General features: G+C 46.7%; 1 protein-coding gene across 23 annotated transcripts; it reads left to right on the forward strand.

The window, feature by feature from the left end:
* The first annotated feature begins 225 nt into the window (after nucleotides 1-225).
* TPD52L2 (TPD52 like 2) lies at nucleotides 226-16193 on the forward strand. 23 transcript variants are annotated; one of them, XM_027710539.2, is made up of 11 exons: nucleotides 514-640; nucleotides 761-900; nucleotides 2075-2223; nucleotides 3052-3111; nucleotides 4585-4644; nucleotides 8497-8598; nucleotides 12449-12475; nucleotides 12856-12897; nucleotides 14171-14219; nucleotides 14301-14349; nucleotides 14435-14523. In XM_027710539.2, the coding sequence occupies exons 1-10, from the start codon at nucleotides 574-576 to the stop codon at nucleotides 14334-14336; spliced, it is 732 nt and encodes a 243-aa protein (XP_027566340.1). In that variant the 5' UTR covers nucleotides 514-573; the 3' UTR covers nucleotides 14337-14349; nucleotides 14435-14523. The 23 variants fall into 23 exon arrangements, with proteins under 23 accessions (XP_027566345.1, XP_027566356.1, XP_027566337.1 ...); XM_027710536.2 differs by lacking the exons at nucleotides 514-640; nucleotides 14301-14349 and adding an exon at nucleotides 227-345 and having other exon boundaries at nucleotides 14435-16193; XM_027710541.2 differs by lacking the exons at nucleotides 514-640; nucleotides 14301-14349 and adding an exon at nucleotides 227-345 and having other exon boundaries at nucleotides 788-900; nucleotides 14435-16193.
* Nucleotides 16194-18247: the final 2054 nt, after the last annotated feature.

Consider the following 18247-nt stretch of genomic DNA (forward strand, 5'->3'; position numbering starts at 1 on the left):
CGGGCCGTGCCGGGTGATCCCGGTGTCCCGGTATCCCATGGCGGTGCTGCCCCCTGCCCTCCGGCCGCGCTCACGGCACCGCCGGCACCGCCCGGCCGCGCTGCCCCCCGTGACGTCACCGCCCGTGTCCGGTGTCGCGGGGGGGGTACAGGGGACACACAGACACACACACACAGACACACACACACACACACGTGTGTCACCGTCACCGTGGCGACGCGGCGGGTGACGCGCTGTGCCCGCGGCCCTCCCCGGAACGGGCGGGCGGCGCGCGCTGAGCGCGTCACCGGGGGCGGCGGCGGCTGTGACGGGCCCGGGGCGCTGCCATGGAGAGCGCGAACCAGGGTACGGCCCGGGGAGGGCGAGGGGAAGGGGGGGGTTCGCTCCGGGACGCGGCGTCTTTGTGCCGGGGGCATCCCGGGGGCGGGAGGTGCCGCTGCCGTGATGGGGGGGCGCGGCCCCGGCGGTGGGAGCGGCCCCGGGGATGGGCAGCGGCCGGGGCTCGCTCCCCACCCCCAGACTCGTTCCCCCTTCCCCGGGACTCGTGCCCTCCCCCGGTGCCGGGCCCGCGGAATGCCCGCGGTGCTGCCCTGGATTGCGGGAGATGCCCGTGTAGGAAACTCCAGGGGAGGGCTCTCAGGTTTCTCTTCCCCTTTCCCCCCGCGGCCCCTTCCCCGCACCCCTCCCGTCCCGCCGCCCCCCTGCTTTGCATAACGCGCCGACCGCTTATTCAGTGCCCTCTGCTCCTTGTCTGCGACAGATATCAACCTTAACTCTCCCAACAAAGGTCTGCTGGCCGATGCCATGACAGATGTTCCCGTGGATAACGCGGCCCGGAGCGCTGCGCCCGAGGGATTGACCCTGGCCGAGGAGGAGGAGCTGAGGTCCGAGCTTGCCAAGGTAAGGGTTGGTCCCAGTTGTGTTCTGCTGGGAAGGAACAAACAGGAGCCACAGGAGTGGCACTGGTTGTTTTGTTTGATTGGTTTTTTGTTTGGTTGGTTGTCTGTTTGGGTTTTTTTGTTGTTTTTTTTTGTTTGGTTTTTTTTTTTGCTGTTGTTGTCTTTTTTGGTTTTTAATTTTGCAGTGTTACCTTTGGGTCTCTCAGCGAATTGTTAAAAGGCACGAAGCTGGCAGATACTTCAAACGCTCTGGTGTGTTGTTTGCTCTTTCCCAGAACAGTCTAATTTAGGGCTTGAAGGAAATAGGGCTTGAAAAGCTCACGGCTTTTGATGCCGTGAGCTTGGTGTAGGCTTTTAGCTCCACTTGAAGCAGGAAAACACTTTAGGCAAATGCTATGCAAAAGAAACTCGTTTTTCCTTAGGAAACTGACACAATGGAGCACTTAATATGCCTTTTTCCTACCTTTTTCTCTCAGATATTTACTACACTTTATAGTCACCTAAAATAGTTGCCAATATGCTTTCGAAGAGCTGAGACTTTGTCCTGTAATACCCCAAAGTCTGAGCACCTTTTTGGGTTTAAAGGTCAGTTTATAATTTCTATCTGAAACGTGGCTGAAGATAATTGCAGCTCTTTCTTTCTTGTCCTCTCCTGCATTTGAGATTCTCTTGGTGGTTCTTTGACTGGCATATTTTGGCAAGGGAGGACTTTGCTGCTCTGGGTGGTCACACAGAGCTTGGTGAGCTGCAGTTTAAGTAGAAATGAACCCTCTCTGCCTGGAAACAGCTCCAGAGTGCTTTGAAAGTGTTGCAAGAGAGATCTCTGAGGAAAAACTCCTTGCTTTGACGACATCGGAGGAAAAGAATCATAAGATAAAACCTTAATTCATAAGGTTTGGCAGCTGAATTGCATCTGCTGTTGAAATTACAACACAAAGAATGGGCTCTGTTAATCTCTGTGCCACTAAGTCACCACTCCAGTGACTCGTATGGATGTTTTCCCAGTTGAAGTTTGATCTGTAAGCCTCCCATTCCAATACAGTTCATGTCGAGTTGAATTGCTCTTCGTGCACCTGACGTTCTTCCCAATTTTTAAAATTCACGTTTACAAGTTGGCTTAATTTCCAGGGTTTTCCTAAATTGTGATTTAAGGCAAACCTCTGCCTCTCTCTAAGGTTGAAGAAGAAATTGGTACTCTCAGGCAAGTTCTGGCAGCTAAAGAGAGGCACTGTGGAGAGCTGAAGAGGAAGCTGGGTCTGACTCCCTTGGATGGGTTAAAGCAAAACCTGTCCAAAAGCTGGCACGATGTCCAGGTCTCCAACGCGTAAGTGTTGCTTGTGATCCACATGTGTTTAAATAAGACTATGTATGACACTTCCCAGCAGCGTATTTCAGAGCTCTTCCTTCTCCTCTGGTGGGTATGTAGGGTAAAAGGCACTTAAAAAAAATCATTGCTGTTTTATGTCTGCGGAAATGGAATTTTTGTATGTGTGATCTGCATAAATTGTTGCTGGATGCTCTTTCCCGTGGGGTTAGCGATCTGGATCATCACTTAAACAGTCCAGTTTGCCCATTTCTGCCCATTTTTTGAGGCAGAGGCAGCTGCTACCTTGCCCTGAACTCAGGCTCAAAGGGAAGTGCCAGGAGTTTCACAGCTGTGCTGCACAGTGCTAGTTCAGAGCGTTTCCTGGGTCAGACAGCCTGAATTAAAAGCCTGCATTTCCTAGGAAGAAAATCTGTGATATTAGTGTCCATTGCCAGAGTCATTTCTGCCTGAAGAAGGTGTGAAGTGAGACTGACTGTTCCTGAACAGGTATTAAGGGTACGGTCACTGCTGTGCTTGACAGACCCAAAAGTAGAGTCCAAGAGGTAAGTTTGACCCTGCAGTGGGTGTCAGGGACTCTGGGTGCCCATAGAGGCATCATTCAGGCTAAAAGGTCTCCTCCAACTGGGATTTGGAGTTACTGACAGTGATACTGCAGAGCAGATCATTGAGCTGTTCATCTCACTGTTTATTCTTTCCCTTTTCCTCATCTTCCCTCCTCCATCCCTGCCCCATTTCTGTTATTCCTTTGTCACTGAAATCTGTGTCATTGTCTTCTAAAAAAAAATGAATATTAAAGTTATATTCATTAACACTTTCTGTTTCTAGTTATGTGAAAACATCTGAGAAACTTGGAGAGTGGAATGACAAAGTGACACAGTCTGACTTGTGAGTGCCTCGGGTTCCTCAGCATCGCCTCCTTGCTGCCTCCCCCGATTTGTGCTGCTCCTTGTTCTCACAGGCCTCAGGGCTTGGTTGGGAGCTGGAGGCCTGCTGAAGCAGGATTGTTACTTCCAGCATGCCTGGCTTCCAGCTAGAAACATCCCTCAGTTGCAGAGGAGATGAGTAAATGTTACTGCCATCAACTCTCTCACGGTCTTGCTGTTGCAGAAGCAAAATTCCAATCAGTTACCAGACCACATTTTATCTAAAAAAAAGAGAGGGGACAAAAGTTTAACCACAGCTTCCTTTCAGCTGGTAATTGGTAGGTCAGTGTGGTGTTATCAGATGTCTTATTAGTGAACCTCTATCTTTACTGTGAAACCGTTTCTCTTCTCATCATCAGATGTGGTAGGAATCGGTTTGACTGTTGCCTTTCTGTATGGCCACCTGGGAGGGAAGGGGCTGGAGGTGTTTCCCTGGAGCTGGAAATAGGGGCTGTGCAACTGCCAGTGTGTTCATGAGCTTCTGAAATCTTCTGCATTGATGTGTGAACCTTTTCCTGGTGTCAGCACTAGAAAGCCATGAATTTTAGTCTTTTCTGTATATCCGAGCAGGTGACAAATGCAGACAAAGAGCATCTGGCTACTTCTGCTTCTGGAAGATATTCTTTAATTATATTAGACCTCTGTTCATGTTAGACACGAATCATTGATTCCTGCTTCGTAGCTGAACCTATGGGAGCCCTTTAATGTTTTCTGCACTGAAGTTTTTCTCTCTCTGTCCTCTGTTGAAGGAGATGATGATTTAGCTAAGAGGAAAATGTGGATTGGGAGCATCCCATCATTAGGCAAGGTGGCAGTGGTCTAGTTGGAGCAAGTCAATCCTGAGTGATGTGAACTGCCTGTGATATCTCACCTCTGAGCTGTCTGAGCTGGGAACAGCCACATTCTGTAGTGTTTATGTGTGTTTTGTACCCCCAGTGTTAGTTCTCACAACCCCTAAGGTACTGTTTTGTGGGTAGAGAAACATGTTTTCTAAATATTAGAAAACAAAAGTTTTGAGTGTTTGTCCAGGTCATGCTGTATTGGTAAAATAGAGCTTTGTGTGTGGCAGTCAGATTTTTTTGGCCCGGAGCTCAGTTCACTGCTCTGTGCTTTTAATACAGAGCTGCCACAGCATGTAGGAAGGGAGCAGAAGATGCAAAGTCTTTCAATTCCTGACACCTTCTGAACTGCAGGCTTTGTTTCTTTGTGCTCAGTGTTTGAACATGCTTAAATAAAAGAAACTGGGGCTTAGGTGTCTCCCTGCCTCTCAAACAGCTCTTTTCCTTCTGGCTGTAACAGAGAGGCTGAAGCTGTTGTCAGAGAAGTAAAGCCCTTGATACTGTAAGTGTAAAGAGTCACTAATAATGTGGAAAGCATCAAAAGAAGCATCTGCAGTGAATCTTGGTGCTGCCTCTAACCTCCATTGTGTTTGTAGATATCTTTCAGCCAGCAGCACACTGGAGGACTGGAATGAAAAATTAACTCAATCAGAAGCGTGAGTGTCTTAACCTTCAGCATTACCAATGCCTTCCTGACAATGCTGCCACTAACATGCTGTGCCCCTTCTCTCAGTCCTCTGCTTTCACTAGAGCTATTTAGACATTTGTCTTTCCCAGCTTTCACTTTTTTAACCCAATAAATGCCTCTTCTGGGAGAGGGAGCTTTTCTTCAAGCCAATATTCAGACTATTTCATTGTAGTCCAAGTGATACTTCACAAATTCCTGCCTGCTCCCAGGAACTAGCTGAAACCCCTGGGTAGGTGAGACCTGTGTGCCACAGGTTATACCTTGAGCTGAGAAGCTGTGGAATAACCAAACTGATCTCTTTTTGTGCTCTGCAGAAAACAGGGGATTTTTTTTTTTTTTTGCTGTGGTACCTGATGAGAACAGATAGAGCTGTAGTGTCCAGGGCAGCTCTTCTGGCACGTTGGGGCCACAAATGCACTCAACCAGCTTAAACCTCACAGCTGTTCTACTCCAGTTGTTGACTGCAAAGCTCTTTTAGCCATGTTTTTATTAAATGCCTGAAATTAAATTCTCATCTGGACTAAATTATGGAAGGATATTAAGGAAGTTGCCCTTTGTCCTTCTCGTTGTGCCTTTCCCACAGTATGTAGGGCAGTCCCTTACAGTGCTGCAGTGGGAACAGGTAGGTCATGTCACTGTTTTCTGAGCTGATTTAAACCATGGTAAGGTAGGTCTTAAGTGGGAGCCAGCTTTTCCTGTTCTCTGGAGAGGGTATGAAATGCAGTCCTTGAAGCTGGCTGGTTATCACCGTTGTGTGTGAATAGACAGTTTTCTTCCTAAGATGGTTCAAAGAGGAGCAGAGATAAAAAGTAGGAATAGCAGAAAAAACTTTCAAGTATGCAGGTCTACTTTCAACGTTCCCTGGGTGTTTTCTAGATTAAGAAGCTGTAAACTGTCAGTATTTCACTTGCTAAGTAGAATGACCTTGGTTTTTATGCTTGCTGACAGTGTGGCTGAGTCCAGGGGTGTTTAATCAGGGTTCCTCCCTGGGTGTGCCTGCTAGAATAGAAAACTTCTGGTTGTATCTGTTTCCTTGTACTTCATAAGCACCAGAAATGTGGCGGAAACGTGCTTTTGTGGAGCACTTAGGGCCTGAATAGCTGGGGCACGTTAGTTTTCCTGCTTGCTTTGGCACTAGGCAGCGACAGTCAGTGCTGGCAAGGTGGAGGCTGATTGAAATGGAGAGGTGAGGGGGATTGAAAGGTGAAATTCCAGCAGTGCTTCAGAAATCAATCAGAATTTCTGCTTCTCAGTCTGAAGTTCAGCAAGTGCAAAGAGGCAAGTTCGAGAAGCCCAAGGATGAGGTTTTATTCATACGTTTTGGGGTTTTTATGCAAATGAATCGTCTTTCCTGTTTCAGAGCTACTCTGCATTGTAACTAACAGGACTGAACTGGGACTGGGCCTAACTGCCAACCTCACAGTGCTTTCGTGTGCTGTGGAATTTCCTGGTAGTGGCAAATCCTGGCCACAGACTTGCCCTCTGCATAGACAGGGCAAAAACCATCCCAGTGTGTTCCTAGATCCGGTTTCACTGTAGCCAGGGCATGAGATGACTTAGATGGTTTGTGTCTTTAGCCAGACAGCTCAAATGGTGATTGCTGTATAAAAGCAAGTGAGAGGAAGCTGCTGTTAATGGATAAAGGAGGATTTGTGGGGGCAGGTCTTGCTCTTTCTTCCCTGTGGGGTTTATAGGAGAGGGGTGCAATGAAATGTTGAAATACCACGGGATGAATAGCACAGGGCAGAGATCTTTTCTGCAGCTTGTGCTGCAGCCAATTGCCTGTTAGTAAAGCAGGGTATTAACCAGAGCTTATATTTATTACTCACAGAGTTGGATTATTCCATTGTGCTTTGTGCTGGTGCTAAGGGAAGAAAGTGAGTGCTTGTGAATTTAAACCCATGGAAAACCTGGCCATGGTGCTTGCAGGAGAAGAGTTGCAACTTCTAGGTCAGGGCTGGGCGTAGTTAAGTTGCATTAACGTCTTGTATAAGCTGATCCCTGGCTGTCACAGATGCAGCTCCACATGTGTGGCTGGTGGCAGTTCTGGGTTAGAGCTTCTCATCCCCCTGTGCCTCCCTGGCTCTCCTCCTGCCTGGCAGTGGAGAGGTGTGTACGTGTGTGTGGGAGCTGTGGATGCAGGACTAGGCTGGCCATCTGATCCAGCTGCTGCTTTTTTGTTCTTCCAAGTTTATGTTTAATCCAGGCAGTTTCCTTGATCTAAATTGCTGTGCCAGCACAAACAGTTGTGCTGGAGGAAGGAGCAAACTGGGGCAGAAGCAGCAGCACCTGAGTGCTCCATCTTCAGTGATATAAGAAATTTTGCTGTCAGGTGTGGAAAATACAGTTGGAAAATCTCTGGTCTTTATCTGCTGAAGCTGGACATAATACCTGGAAGCTTGCAGCATGTGCATGGTGTGATGGTGTCCCTTGAGGCTATGAACCCTTCCCCAGTGCTGAGCTCTGGGACCCAAGTGCCAAACAGACCCGGAGTCAGCACTGCATACTTTGGTGAGCACGAGGTCTTCCACATTTGTTAGGCAGCTGTAAATCAAGTCCCATGACAGGGCTCAGCCAGGGAGGAGCCTGGCTGCTGAAGGCAGGTTCTTCTGGATTCAAGAGGAATTTGTCTGAAAAATATGTAGGTTATAGGAATTCTCTTTTAGGAGCAGGAAGAGAGAAGGAAAAGCTGATGCAGTTTTGCCCTGCTCTGCATAAGTCTCGTGTACATTTGTTATTCAGAAATACTCGTCTGTGGTTCTTAAAAAAAAATCCCAACAAACCATCATGTTGTAGTTGGAATTGCTCAAATCCAGTTTGGGTGCTGTGGTGCTGTCCACACACTTCTGTCTGGAGAGAAGGAGCTGTGAGTAAGTCAGCTGTCACTGTGGTGTTTGTAGCCAGGGGAGCTCAGGCATGAGAGAACTTTAGGCTGTTTATAATGCCCATCTCCTAAATGTCCTCATCAGGCAAAAAAATAATCTCAAGCTGAAGTATTTGGAATAAGAAAACGTGGCTTAAAATGTTGAACTTGTTTTCCAGCCTGAGTATTTTCTTTATAGTTTCAAGAGTGACATGAATCTAGATGTTAATCACCAACTGGGGAACAGTTTAGAGAGAAATCAGTTAATGAAAGTGGCTCAAAGAATCTTTGTTCCAGAGATTAGTCTCATCTGAGGGAAACAAAGGTTCTCAAGTGTCTGTCTTCTCCATCTCAGGTATAAGGTCAAATAATCAGCTGACAAATACAAGCTGTCAGACTTCTTACCTACTGTGGTTAATGGTAACTGATAGGAAACTTCTCTACCATTTATTTCTAAACTGCAGTTGTAGAGATAATGCTGATTCCTGCATTTCTTCTCTGTATAGTGATGCTGGTCTTGCCTCTTGCCACTTTCCTCCAAAACCTAACACAACAACAAATGCTGTAACTTCCTCAAGGCTGCAAGGATGATATGGAATAGGTTCCTAGACTTATTTTTCCCAAGAAGTCCAAAAGATAGTTGAGCTATTGGGCTACAATGCTGTGGTGTTACAGCTTCCACATGGAAAGTTGGTTTTGCTTTGCTTTTTTTGCAAATGTTTGTGTCAGATTTAAGAACATACAGTCAAAATGGTAAAGTGAGTGTATGGAAAGGTTAATCCTACACTTCCAGCTTTTTTAAAAACTTAAAATATTTGAATATATGCAAATCAGTGAAGTCAGTGCAGCTCACTAATCTAGCTTCTTTGCTTTAATACGGGGTCCTTTTTCAAAACTGGGGGGGACACTTTCAGATTCGACCCAGTAGTTCAATTTATGATGTTTTTTTCTACTTAGTTACAAGAAGACCCAGGAAACCCTTTCCCAGGCAGGACAGAAGACTTCAGCAGCCCTTTCCAATGTAGGTTCTGTTATCAGCAGGAAGCTTGGTGACATGAGGTAAGATTTCTGGTTTGCACTCCAGTGCTTTGATCTTGGTTTCAAACAGGAATGAGACTTTAGACAATGACCAGGCTTATTTTCATTTTTCTGCTTAGTTGGCAGCACACTGCTGTTGATGTACTATTCCCCTGTGTGTGGCCCTGTGCATTGTAGTTTAGGACAGATTAAACACTTATCAAAGAGTTACTGGTGATATAAAGCCTGTTCTAAGGCATTTTAAGTTTGATTTGGTTTAGGAGAACTGACTGAACATTTTTAGAAGCCTTCCCCCTTTTACTGTCATATGGTTTCTCTGCAGATTTTATGTCGTATGTACAAAACTAGTATTAAAGTTTCCCTTTTCCATTCCTTACTGGATTATGGAGGTGTGTTTTCTCAGTGTTATTTTTTCAGATTAGAGAGGGGTCATCCCTCCTGTGCTGTGTTATGATTTAAAACAGGGCAAAGTCTGGATGCTGCATTCCATGTGGTTTCCAGCCCCGTGTGTTGACATTCTGTGGAAAAGGGCAGCATGTCTTCCAGGCAGTTATATCATGTTGGTTGGAAAATACCAGTTGATTCAGAAGATTATGACAACATTAAAAATTTGTTGCTGTGGGTGGTGATTATCTCGATTCACCTTAAGCGGATGACCACTGGAGTAACCACAAATTTAAACCTCTCCAAATTGGGAAGAGAGGCTGGTTCCCCTGGCTGAGGTTCTTGTTCTGTGATATTCTCAGCTGTACAAGTTCAAGGTTAAAATTGGTGATTTACCTGCTCTTCAGGACTTTAAGCTGGAGCCCCACTAGTGGCAACATCCAAATTTTTCATGAAGAATCCCTTGACCATGTTTTCCTGGATTTGAGAGTTAATTCTGAATATACAGCCTATCAAGGTTAATAAGGAAGGATTCTTAGAGCTTGTATTTAACATGCTGTATCAGACCTTGGATTGAACGGGTAGCTGTCATTCTTTGTAGGGAATTTCCTATTCCACTGTGGCTGTGAGTATCCAAGTGGTAAGAACTTGTTGGCCTCTGATCACATAGTACTCTGTCCTCAATGAGTTGGTTACTGTGTTCCTGGAGGGTATTTTTTGGTGTTTTCAGTTGCTCACATCTAAATTTGGCAGAGGACTAGCTGGCTCCCTACCCTTTCTAGCATTCAAGTTGTAACTTTTCTTTCCTGGAAACTCCCTAGTCTGGTAGAAGAAGATATTTTCATGTAATCACAGCAGATTGCAGATACTGGCACAAGATGTGGTGGGAACACATTTTGCCAAACTGATAAGTAAATTTGGTGCCTGGCTTCTGCAGTCTGGCCAGGCTGTTGCAGCAAAGGGATGGGAACGGTGCTTTTTTGGGACCAAAGGGGGAACTCCTGAACCAGTGTTGCCATCAGCAGGAGCTGTTTTGACAGGCTTGGTCCTGCCTGGTTTCTTTTAGTTGGGAGAATGCAGGTCATGCAGCTGCAGAGATGTTTGCGCCATCCCAGGAGCAGATGATGGAGGGAGGGGACTCCGGGCTGCTCTCCTGGTGACAGAGCTGGCCTGGCACAGTCACTGTGAAAATTGGCCCTGTAATCAGCTGGCCTAGGAACGAGCCAGGCCTTTGCAGCAATGGTTTTGCACGGCATCAGTCACTAAATTAAACATCTGCATTCCTTTTTATAGCTAATACCTTGGGTGAGGTGTTATGAAATAGAGGCAGCTTCTGTCTTATCACTTGGGAATCCCTGCCAAAGTTATTTCAGCAGGATTTGTATTTGTGGCCCTGTGGGGGAACACAGTAATGATTTTTTTTTAAGACTTTCAGTTTTTCTCTGCATATATAAACAGACTTCCGTCTCCTGTGCTGCATCCAAGTCTTCCTATTTCTGATTCTGAATGAGGTTTAACTCTGAGCATAAGTTTTTGCAGGAACTGTCCCACTTTTCACCCTTGCCAGGTGAAACTCTGGTGTTCTGGTATGTGATCAGAGCTGATGAGGAGCGAAGTCTGTTGTATTGCTGTGATCACTGCTCTGAACGAGTGGGATGATTTCTGCTCCCAGAGAATCTCCATTACAGGCCTTGTAGCCTACACTGCAACCTCCATTACTGTACTCGGGGTTTTTTTTCCCCTCTTGCACTACAAATTCACTTGTAAAGCAAGTTTATTTTCCACCACTGGAAGTGTTGAGATAACAGAAGGGATTTCCTTGTTTAGTCAGCCTTCACTGGTTGATAAATGCAAGGAAGGCGTGATGAATGGGACAGAGCCTCGGCTGCACCGAGGGCGTAGGCGTAATTCCATTAAAAATGCTTGGGCCAAAATGTTCTTATATACAAGCAACGTGCCCCTGGGTTAAATCTTTAGGGTTGCTGTATTCTGGTCAAAATAATTTTAGATGTTCTGGGTGTGGATTGTAACCTTGTGAAGTTCATGTTGTAATCGTGTGCTTACTGCCTTAATGCTCTGTTGGATTGAGGGGAGAAAATGTACCTTAGTGGGTTGGATTTTTTCAAATCTTGGCCAGTTCAGCCTTTTCTGTTATCTCCACCTACAGTTAAAAAGTAAATTGGCTTTTAGACATTTTGTTCCTGCATTTTACTGATTCCAGTAAAATGCAAAATTGGAGTGTTTTCTTTTTGTTGCTGCGTGGGTTTGTGTCCACCAATGCACTTCACGTTGTCTGATGAACTTTGCTGCTGTATGTAATGCTACAAGCGAATTCATTATGAAATGTTAGCCTGATCCCAAAAGTACCTGCAAATTCCTGAATCAATGCAAACTCGAAATCCTTGTGGAAGCAGGAAAAGGGTTACTGGAAGGTCCAGGCCAAGATACTCAACAAGCGAACCAGTTGCTTGTGGTATTGCTTACAGAGCAGCTTGGTGCATGGATGTTTTATCTATGTTGTTCTCCTTTAAGCAACAGTAAGTAGAAAGTTAATTTATTTCACATGCAAAGGCAGCATTTCAAGGAGTCTGCCCTGCCAAAGAACCGACTTGGATGCATAGGGAAATGAAACCACAAAGCCCAACATCTTCACTCTGGCTGTCAGGAAAAACCCTTGTGCTCCTTTGCCAAGTACTTCACATCCAGCTTTCCATGGCTGCTTCCTGCAGCAGAGACAAAAGTTATAGTTATATTTAAGTGGAATAAAACACTGCTCTGGCAGGAGAAGCTCCTTTAGAGCATCCTGGTAATCTTACTAATAGAAGTAGAAAACCCTGGTCTGTTCTGAGGTGCTACTGCATTGCAGAATCCCAACCTAAAAATGAGCAACCAGGTTATGGAGTAAACATGATACCTTTAATCTTATCTTTATTAGGCTGCAGTGCATTCGTTCTCTGAGCTGTAACTTTATGATTTTCAGGCTTGGCAAGATAACGTGCAGGTGTCCATTGCAGGTTGCCCTTAGACAGGTTCTCATCAGAAGTCCAAGCAATGCTGTCTTTGTATGAGAGACCATGGGGGGATTCGGGGGAAGGAGGTATCTCTACCAGTTTAGCTGGTGCTTGGTAAAACCTTCAGTTTAGAAAAAAAAATGCTTAAAACAAACATGTGAAAGCAATGGATAGGAATAGGAAAAATGTTTTGTTTTGCTGTTGCACACCCACTCCTTCCCCTCCCCAGCACCCTGGCTCTTAGTTGCTGGAGGTGCTGTTATTGCTCTTTGAAAAATATCTCTGCTTGCCTTGAGTCAATGAAAAGCATTGGTTTTTTGCTTGCTTCTGTGATTTATTTTGAGAGGTTTTCTCCCGAGTAGTTGACTTTGCTGTCCCATGATTCTGTGACCGTGTCCCTGCGTTTAGTGTTTAGCTCTGCACAAGTTTCTGACTGTTGCTTCCCTTTTCTCTCTGCTGCCCGTGGCCTCTCCTAGGGCTCACTCCATCTCGCATTCCCTTAGGTAAGATACCCTTCAAGGCTCTAAAAGAGCATTTGTTTCTGTGCCAGGCCCTTGCAGACCTTAAAGGGGAAGCTGGTTATTTAAGCCTCGCCTACACTTTTGACACAGATTGAGAAATCTACCGCAGACCAATGCCCTGGGATTGACTTTTGTATCGCAGTTGCAGTTAAATACTTACTGTCCTGTATCTGGAAAACGAAATTCTGGGCTGCAACTGTTAAATAAGGGGAGAGAGGGCTGACTCTTACCACTTGGGTTGTCCACAGCAGCCTGTGTGTGGACAGTGAGTGCTTCAGACCCAGGGTTATGCTGCTTTTGCACGGTGTCAGTGTGAAATTGTCATTAACTTTTCCCTCCTTATTCCAAATGCTTCCGAGCAGCAGTTACTCCATTCGCCACTCCATAAGTATGCCAGCCATGAGGTAACGTAGCACTGTACCTGTGTCTGCTGCGTGGGGCTGGGGGGTGGTACAGCTGCCTCCATTGCTGCTGGGGTTTTTGTTCTGACTTGTACAACTGGTTCTCTTCTCGAGCAGACCCTGCTCCGAGCATGGATTAACCACAGCCTGCAGTTTGACTGTTTTAGGGGGGGTTTACCCGGTATCTCTTATGGTTAATTAGCACATGTGTTGTTCTTGAACTAAGCACAGTGTTGCACCTGTACCACAGTCTGATTGAAATTTGCAGCTTTCAGGGGTCCCTGAAGGGCAGGATTACAGTTCTCTCACAATGTACAACATGGCCATTGCTAATACCAAGATGAATCCTGACTAGAACCCTCTGTCTCCAGCCTGGGACCTCAGTGCCCTTCTCAGCCTGCCCTCGTGGTGCCTTAGGTGGTGATCTCCTTGCAGGAGAAATGACTGCCAGGGCTGGACAAGGCCCACAGAAACTCTCTCTGTTCATTCTCATTCCAGATCAAGGGAGGTTATTTTATGGCTGCAAATATAAAGCGATTCCTTGGAACAAAAATAACTGAGATGAGACGAGTCATCTCCCAGCGCTCCTGCAGCCTGGCCCGGGGGAGCAGCACTATGAGTAATTGCCTGGTCTGGAAGCTCAGTACAGAGCTCTCCCTGAAATCCTTTGCCAGAGAAAGCAGCTGGTTGGGTTGTCAAACAATTGACCTGGTTTTCTTTGCTAGAAATATGAAATGCTCTGATTAATTTATTACACTGTGGTTTTCATGAGCATTTCCTGATGTAAATGATCGCTCCTGTAGAAATAAAACTGCTGATAGGTGCAGGCACATGGCCCTTCCCGCCCACGGGATGTGATATGGGAAGCTGAAGCCTTTGTTTTAAACTCTTCTCAGCTTTCCCTTTCCATTATTAAACAAAATGTTTTTAGTTGGAAGCCTTGTAAAACTAAGAGCTGATTTCTTCTCTGCTTACCGTGCCTTGATTCCCCAGTGAACTAGGACTTGTTTCCCTCAAGATTCTAGCTTGAGCAATTGAGTGGATTGCATGTGGTGTAAATGTTTTCCTCCAGAGTTTGTATGTGGTGTTCTTGCCTGGTGTGCCCGAGAGATTTGTGCCAAAGGCTGTGAGGAGCTGGAAGTGTTCTGGGTACTGGTGTCACTGCAGGGGAACAGCCACAGAGCCCAGTCACGCTGTGCCATTTGATATGGTTAAGAACTAACTTGCCTTGATTTGTTGTTTTGATTTTTTTTTTCCCCCCTCTTCTTTCTTCAAGGAATTCTGCAACCTTCAAGTCCTTTGAAGATAGAGTTGGGACCATAAAGGTAACAGTCTGCTTTGTTTTGTAAACCCACAGTATGAAACCTTGTGCAGAAACTTTAATTTCTGCAATGTTTTTCTTGTAGACTAGTATTCGGGCAAATGGCCTCTCAGATATGTGAAGTCTTGGCTACAGTAGGTGACCTCGACAGGGGGGAATTGAGACTTGGTATTCCCAGTGCTGGTTTCTTGTTATCCTCACTCTCTTCTCTCCTTCCAGAACAGAGTGGTGGGCAGCAGGGAAAACAGCACTGACGGCCTGCACTCCCCCTCGGGAGCTGGGGACAAGTCTCCACAAGACAACGCTCCTTTCTAGACCTGGATGTGGCTTTGCACGGCTGTGCACAACTGGAAGAGCCCCCTCCCTCCCAAACCTTCACCACAGCAACAACATGCCGATCCAAGAAGGGGCTGAGAGCCAGTCAGGAGAGATCCATCCTTCATTCATAGACACTGCTGCTGGATCCAAGTCAAATAAAGAGAATGCAAAGTTTTGTACACAAATAATATTTTACACTAAAGTTTGTAGATTAAATGTATCACTGCTGTCCTTTTGGGAGAGCGTGTAAGCTGGAGTTTCCTTAAAGTAGCTCAGAAATGTAACTGCTATAGATAAAAACAGTTTCCCCTTGTCTGACATAGCTTGGAGCAGATCGTGGCCCTGAGAAGCACAAGGAGAGCAGTTACTGGAGAAGCCAAATACATGCTAAAGCACCTTAGCTTTAGCTTCTGGCTCCATTCTCTGTGTGGGACATGCCATGCAGCTACTCTGGATGCTCCCAGGCTTCTCCTGTTACTGTTTTCTCTGGCTCTCATTGGAGCAGCCTGGTAAACGGGGTAAACAGTTGATTTCTTTTTTTTTTCTGAGCTCCCAAAAGGGAAACTTCACTTAGCAGCTGCCTCGTTGTTACACTAATGCTCTAGCTTTAACAAAACTAAGAATCTTTATTTTTAAATGCAATGAACTTTAAAGAAATAAAGCTTAAAAACAGACAAAAAAAAAAAAAAGCTTTGGCATCATATTAGGGCGATGCTCCCTTGGACTCTGAAGCTGAATTGCAAGCCTTACATCACTTACGCTTTACTTGTTTATGATTTGTTTTCTGTAGAGAAGACTGCAAGGTTTCCAAAGCTGGTTGTTGAGCACTGGAGTTTTGCATCATGCAGTCATAGCAGCATGCTTATAAAGCCAGTTCTTGTGTTAAATTCAGTGGTGCACTCTGTTTCCCGAGTGTATGAAACTTGCTTCTCCCTTCTCAGCTTATGCCTTCGTTCTCGGAGGAGGAATTTTTGGAGGCTGGAATATGGATACCATTGGAGGGACTCGACTCTGCTCTCCGAGGGCTCCTCCAGCTGGTACATCTGGCTGTGACTGGATGGGTTTCTCAGTTGAAAGCCCCAGCTCTAATTTTGGTTTACATAACTGGCAGAGAGTCACGGAGCTCCCTCAGTCCCCCCAGGGACTGGATGTTTTGCTCTTTTGATGTCCAACTTCATTGCTCAGGAGCTGACAAATTCCAAGTTTTCTTCTAGAGGCCTGATCTTATTCTAGTGCCTCCACATAGAAATACCTAGAGTGAGCAAATCTGTGCCTTAGAGGCGAAGTGGGACTTACTCAGGTCTTTAGACTTATGTACATATCTGGGTAGTTTTAGTGGTTTATCACCCGGGAGGGACTGAACTGTCTCTGACCCTTTAGAGAAGCAAGTTTTGACACTGATGTGATTAATCTCCATTTCCCCCACCCCTGCTCCCCTCCCTCTGCAAACCTGGGGATGAAATGTTAGTGGGCAGATGTACTAGGCCATAGGTGGAGTGTAGAGTGTCGTTCACTGGCGCTCCTTGTTTGACTGGAACTGGCCTCCCTGCGAGGAATGGAGCCAGTGAAACGGGGACTGCGGGAGCTTGGGTATGGAACTGTTTCTCTTTAAGATAAAGATTGAGGAAACTTGTCAATAAAGGATTCCTTTGGGAGAAAACGGGGTGAATGTCGTTGTCTTCTGTCTAACAGCACCGAACTCTGCTCTTGGGTGCTTGTTCTGAACTTGTCAGGTAAATACCGACTGCCTGCAGCAGCCTGAGGCAAGAAACAACTGAAATATTCCATCCTATCCCTCTGGCTCGTTGTCTGTCAGCTCTCCAGATGCTTTCTCATGAAGGAATGTGTACTAAATAATATTTACAGTCTGATGTTTCCTTTTCAAGATGCAGGACATGGTTCCCAAGCTGGTTCCCGAGCCGTGCCTGTGCCCTGGGCCGGGGAGCTCCAAGCTCCATCACTTCGCTCCCTTTGCCACTGGTGCTGCAGGTGAACCTCGAGCTTCCTGAGCTTCCTCGAGCTTCCTGAGCTGGGAGCGTGGGACTGCAGTCCCAGCAGTAACCTTGGCAGTGGGAGCTGAGCCTGGAGAAACTTCTAATGTGGAAAAGCTGCAGCTGTGGTGCTGGCGTGGCTTCCCGGCGTGATACCTCAGGGAATCCGTCGCCTCCATGGAAGCTCTGGCAGTCAAACAACACGGCACAGGGGGAGCAGTGGATGGATGGCTGGAGCTGGGAGCTGCTCTCTCTCAAGTTTAAAAGGGCAGCGGAGAGCAGGCAACTATGTTGTGAGAGAGGTCAGCAGAGATCCTCAGTGTGCTGTTTTCAGAGGAAGGATGCCTGGCTAGGCTTGAGGCACGTGCTTGGAGGTGAGGGCTTGGGTTTGGTTTTGTGGGGTTTGGGTGTTTGTTTGTTTTGAAGGTTGGGAGTCTTTTTACTACTTGACTTTAGTAGGTAAAACTACATCTCTGCAACTGGGGTGAAGAGCAGAGGGGTTGGTACGAGATCTGATCCTGGAGGAGAGACACCGCCAGGAATGCCCAGGCTGCAGAGCTGGAGTTGTGAGAACCCCAGGGGCACAGGGATGTTTTCCACCTCCCCAGTCCCTTCCAGCAAGGAATTTCGGGTGTTTTGCAGGAAGGATAATCAAACCTTCCCTTCCTGGTTACAGGCCTGGCAGGGTTTCTGTCACTTCCTGGCTTCTAAGTGTGCTCCTGGCAGCTCTTGTGGGTGCAAACCCCTGTGTTCCTTTGTGGCTGGGAAGGAAAGGAGAGTTTGGGAAAGTCCAGTGCAGGGCACTGGAATTCCAGAGCCATCAGAAGGAAGCCTCCATCACTGTAAATGGGAGGGTGAGCACCTATGCCCAAAGATGGGACAGTTTGGGCAGAGGAGTGTGAGGTGCAGGCGCATCATCCAGAGTGTCAAAGGTGGGGGGAAGCCGTATTGCTCCATCCCACAAAGTGGGAACAAGCAAATAAACAGGAGAATCAAAAAGTAACCAATTGCAAAAATCTGGAAGGAGCCACTTTTCCCTGCTAGCACTATGTCCCGACCCTCAGCCTTAACAGCAACCAACATTTTTTAAGGAATTTGACATTTAGGCTTGTGAGAGGGGTTGCACAACCACTCCATCAGCAGGATCCTGTGCTCATCCCTGACTGTGAGCAGGTAGTGTCCAGAGCCAAGCACCAGCCCTGGGCTGCCAGCCTGGACCCAGTCGCTGTATCCCTGTTGGTGCTGGGATGGGCTCAGCATCTCTTCTTGGGCAAAGACTCCGTGCAAGGTCAGTGCTGGGGAGCCCCTCAAGTAGCTGGTGTTCCAGAAGAGGAGAGGTCACAAGAGTCCTCTGGAGCATCGGTGCTGGAGCTGGGCTAGGGATGGAGCTGGATGGAGCAAGGAGAGGGTATGGGTGCATGATTCACGGTGATGACTGTTGGCAAATGGGATCCATCGTTGTTCATTTCTTAAACATGTGAGTCAGAGGCAGCAGACGGGAAAGGCCATTAGGGCTGCACCGAGAGGCCACAAATGCCAGCAGGGCCATGCTGGAGCTACGGGAGGGATAACTGGAATGAGTATCCCTGCACTGGCACTCAGGTCACCTGCTCTGGACAGGTGGAAGTCAGGCTTTTACCCAACAGTGGGAAACAGCCCTGGGGAACAGCCAGGAGCGCCAGGAAACTTGAGCAACTGGGAGAAACAGACTCACGAGCTTAAA

This window comes from Pipra filicauda, unplaced genomic scaffold (assembly GCF_003945595.2).
Source record: "Pipra filicauda isolate LSUMZ 115617 unplaced genomic scaffold, ASM394559v2 scaffold291_size933811_pilon, whole genome shotgun sequence".
NCBI lineage: Eukaryota > Metazoa > Chordata > Aves > Passeriformes > Pipridae > Pipra > Pipra filicauda.

Excerpts from the sequence above, each read along its gene's own strand:
- TPD52L2 (XM_027710534.2), top strand. The coding sequence starts at position 574 with ATGCCCGCGGTGCTGCCCTGGATTGCGGGAGATGCCCGTGTAGGAAAC. Across the intron at positions 641-760 it reads CTCCAGGGGAGGGCTCTCAG|ATATCAACCTTAACTCTCCC; the intron begins GTTTCTCTTCCC and ends TGTCTGCGACAG. Across the intron at positions 4,645-8,496 it reads AAATTAACTCAATCAGAAGC|TTACAAGAAGACCCAGGAAA; the intron begins GTGAGTGTCTTA and ends TTTTCTACTTAG.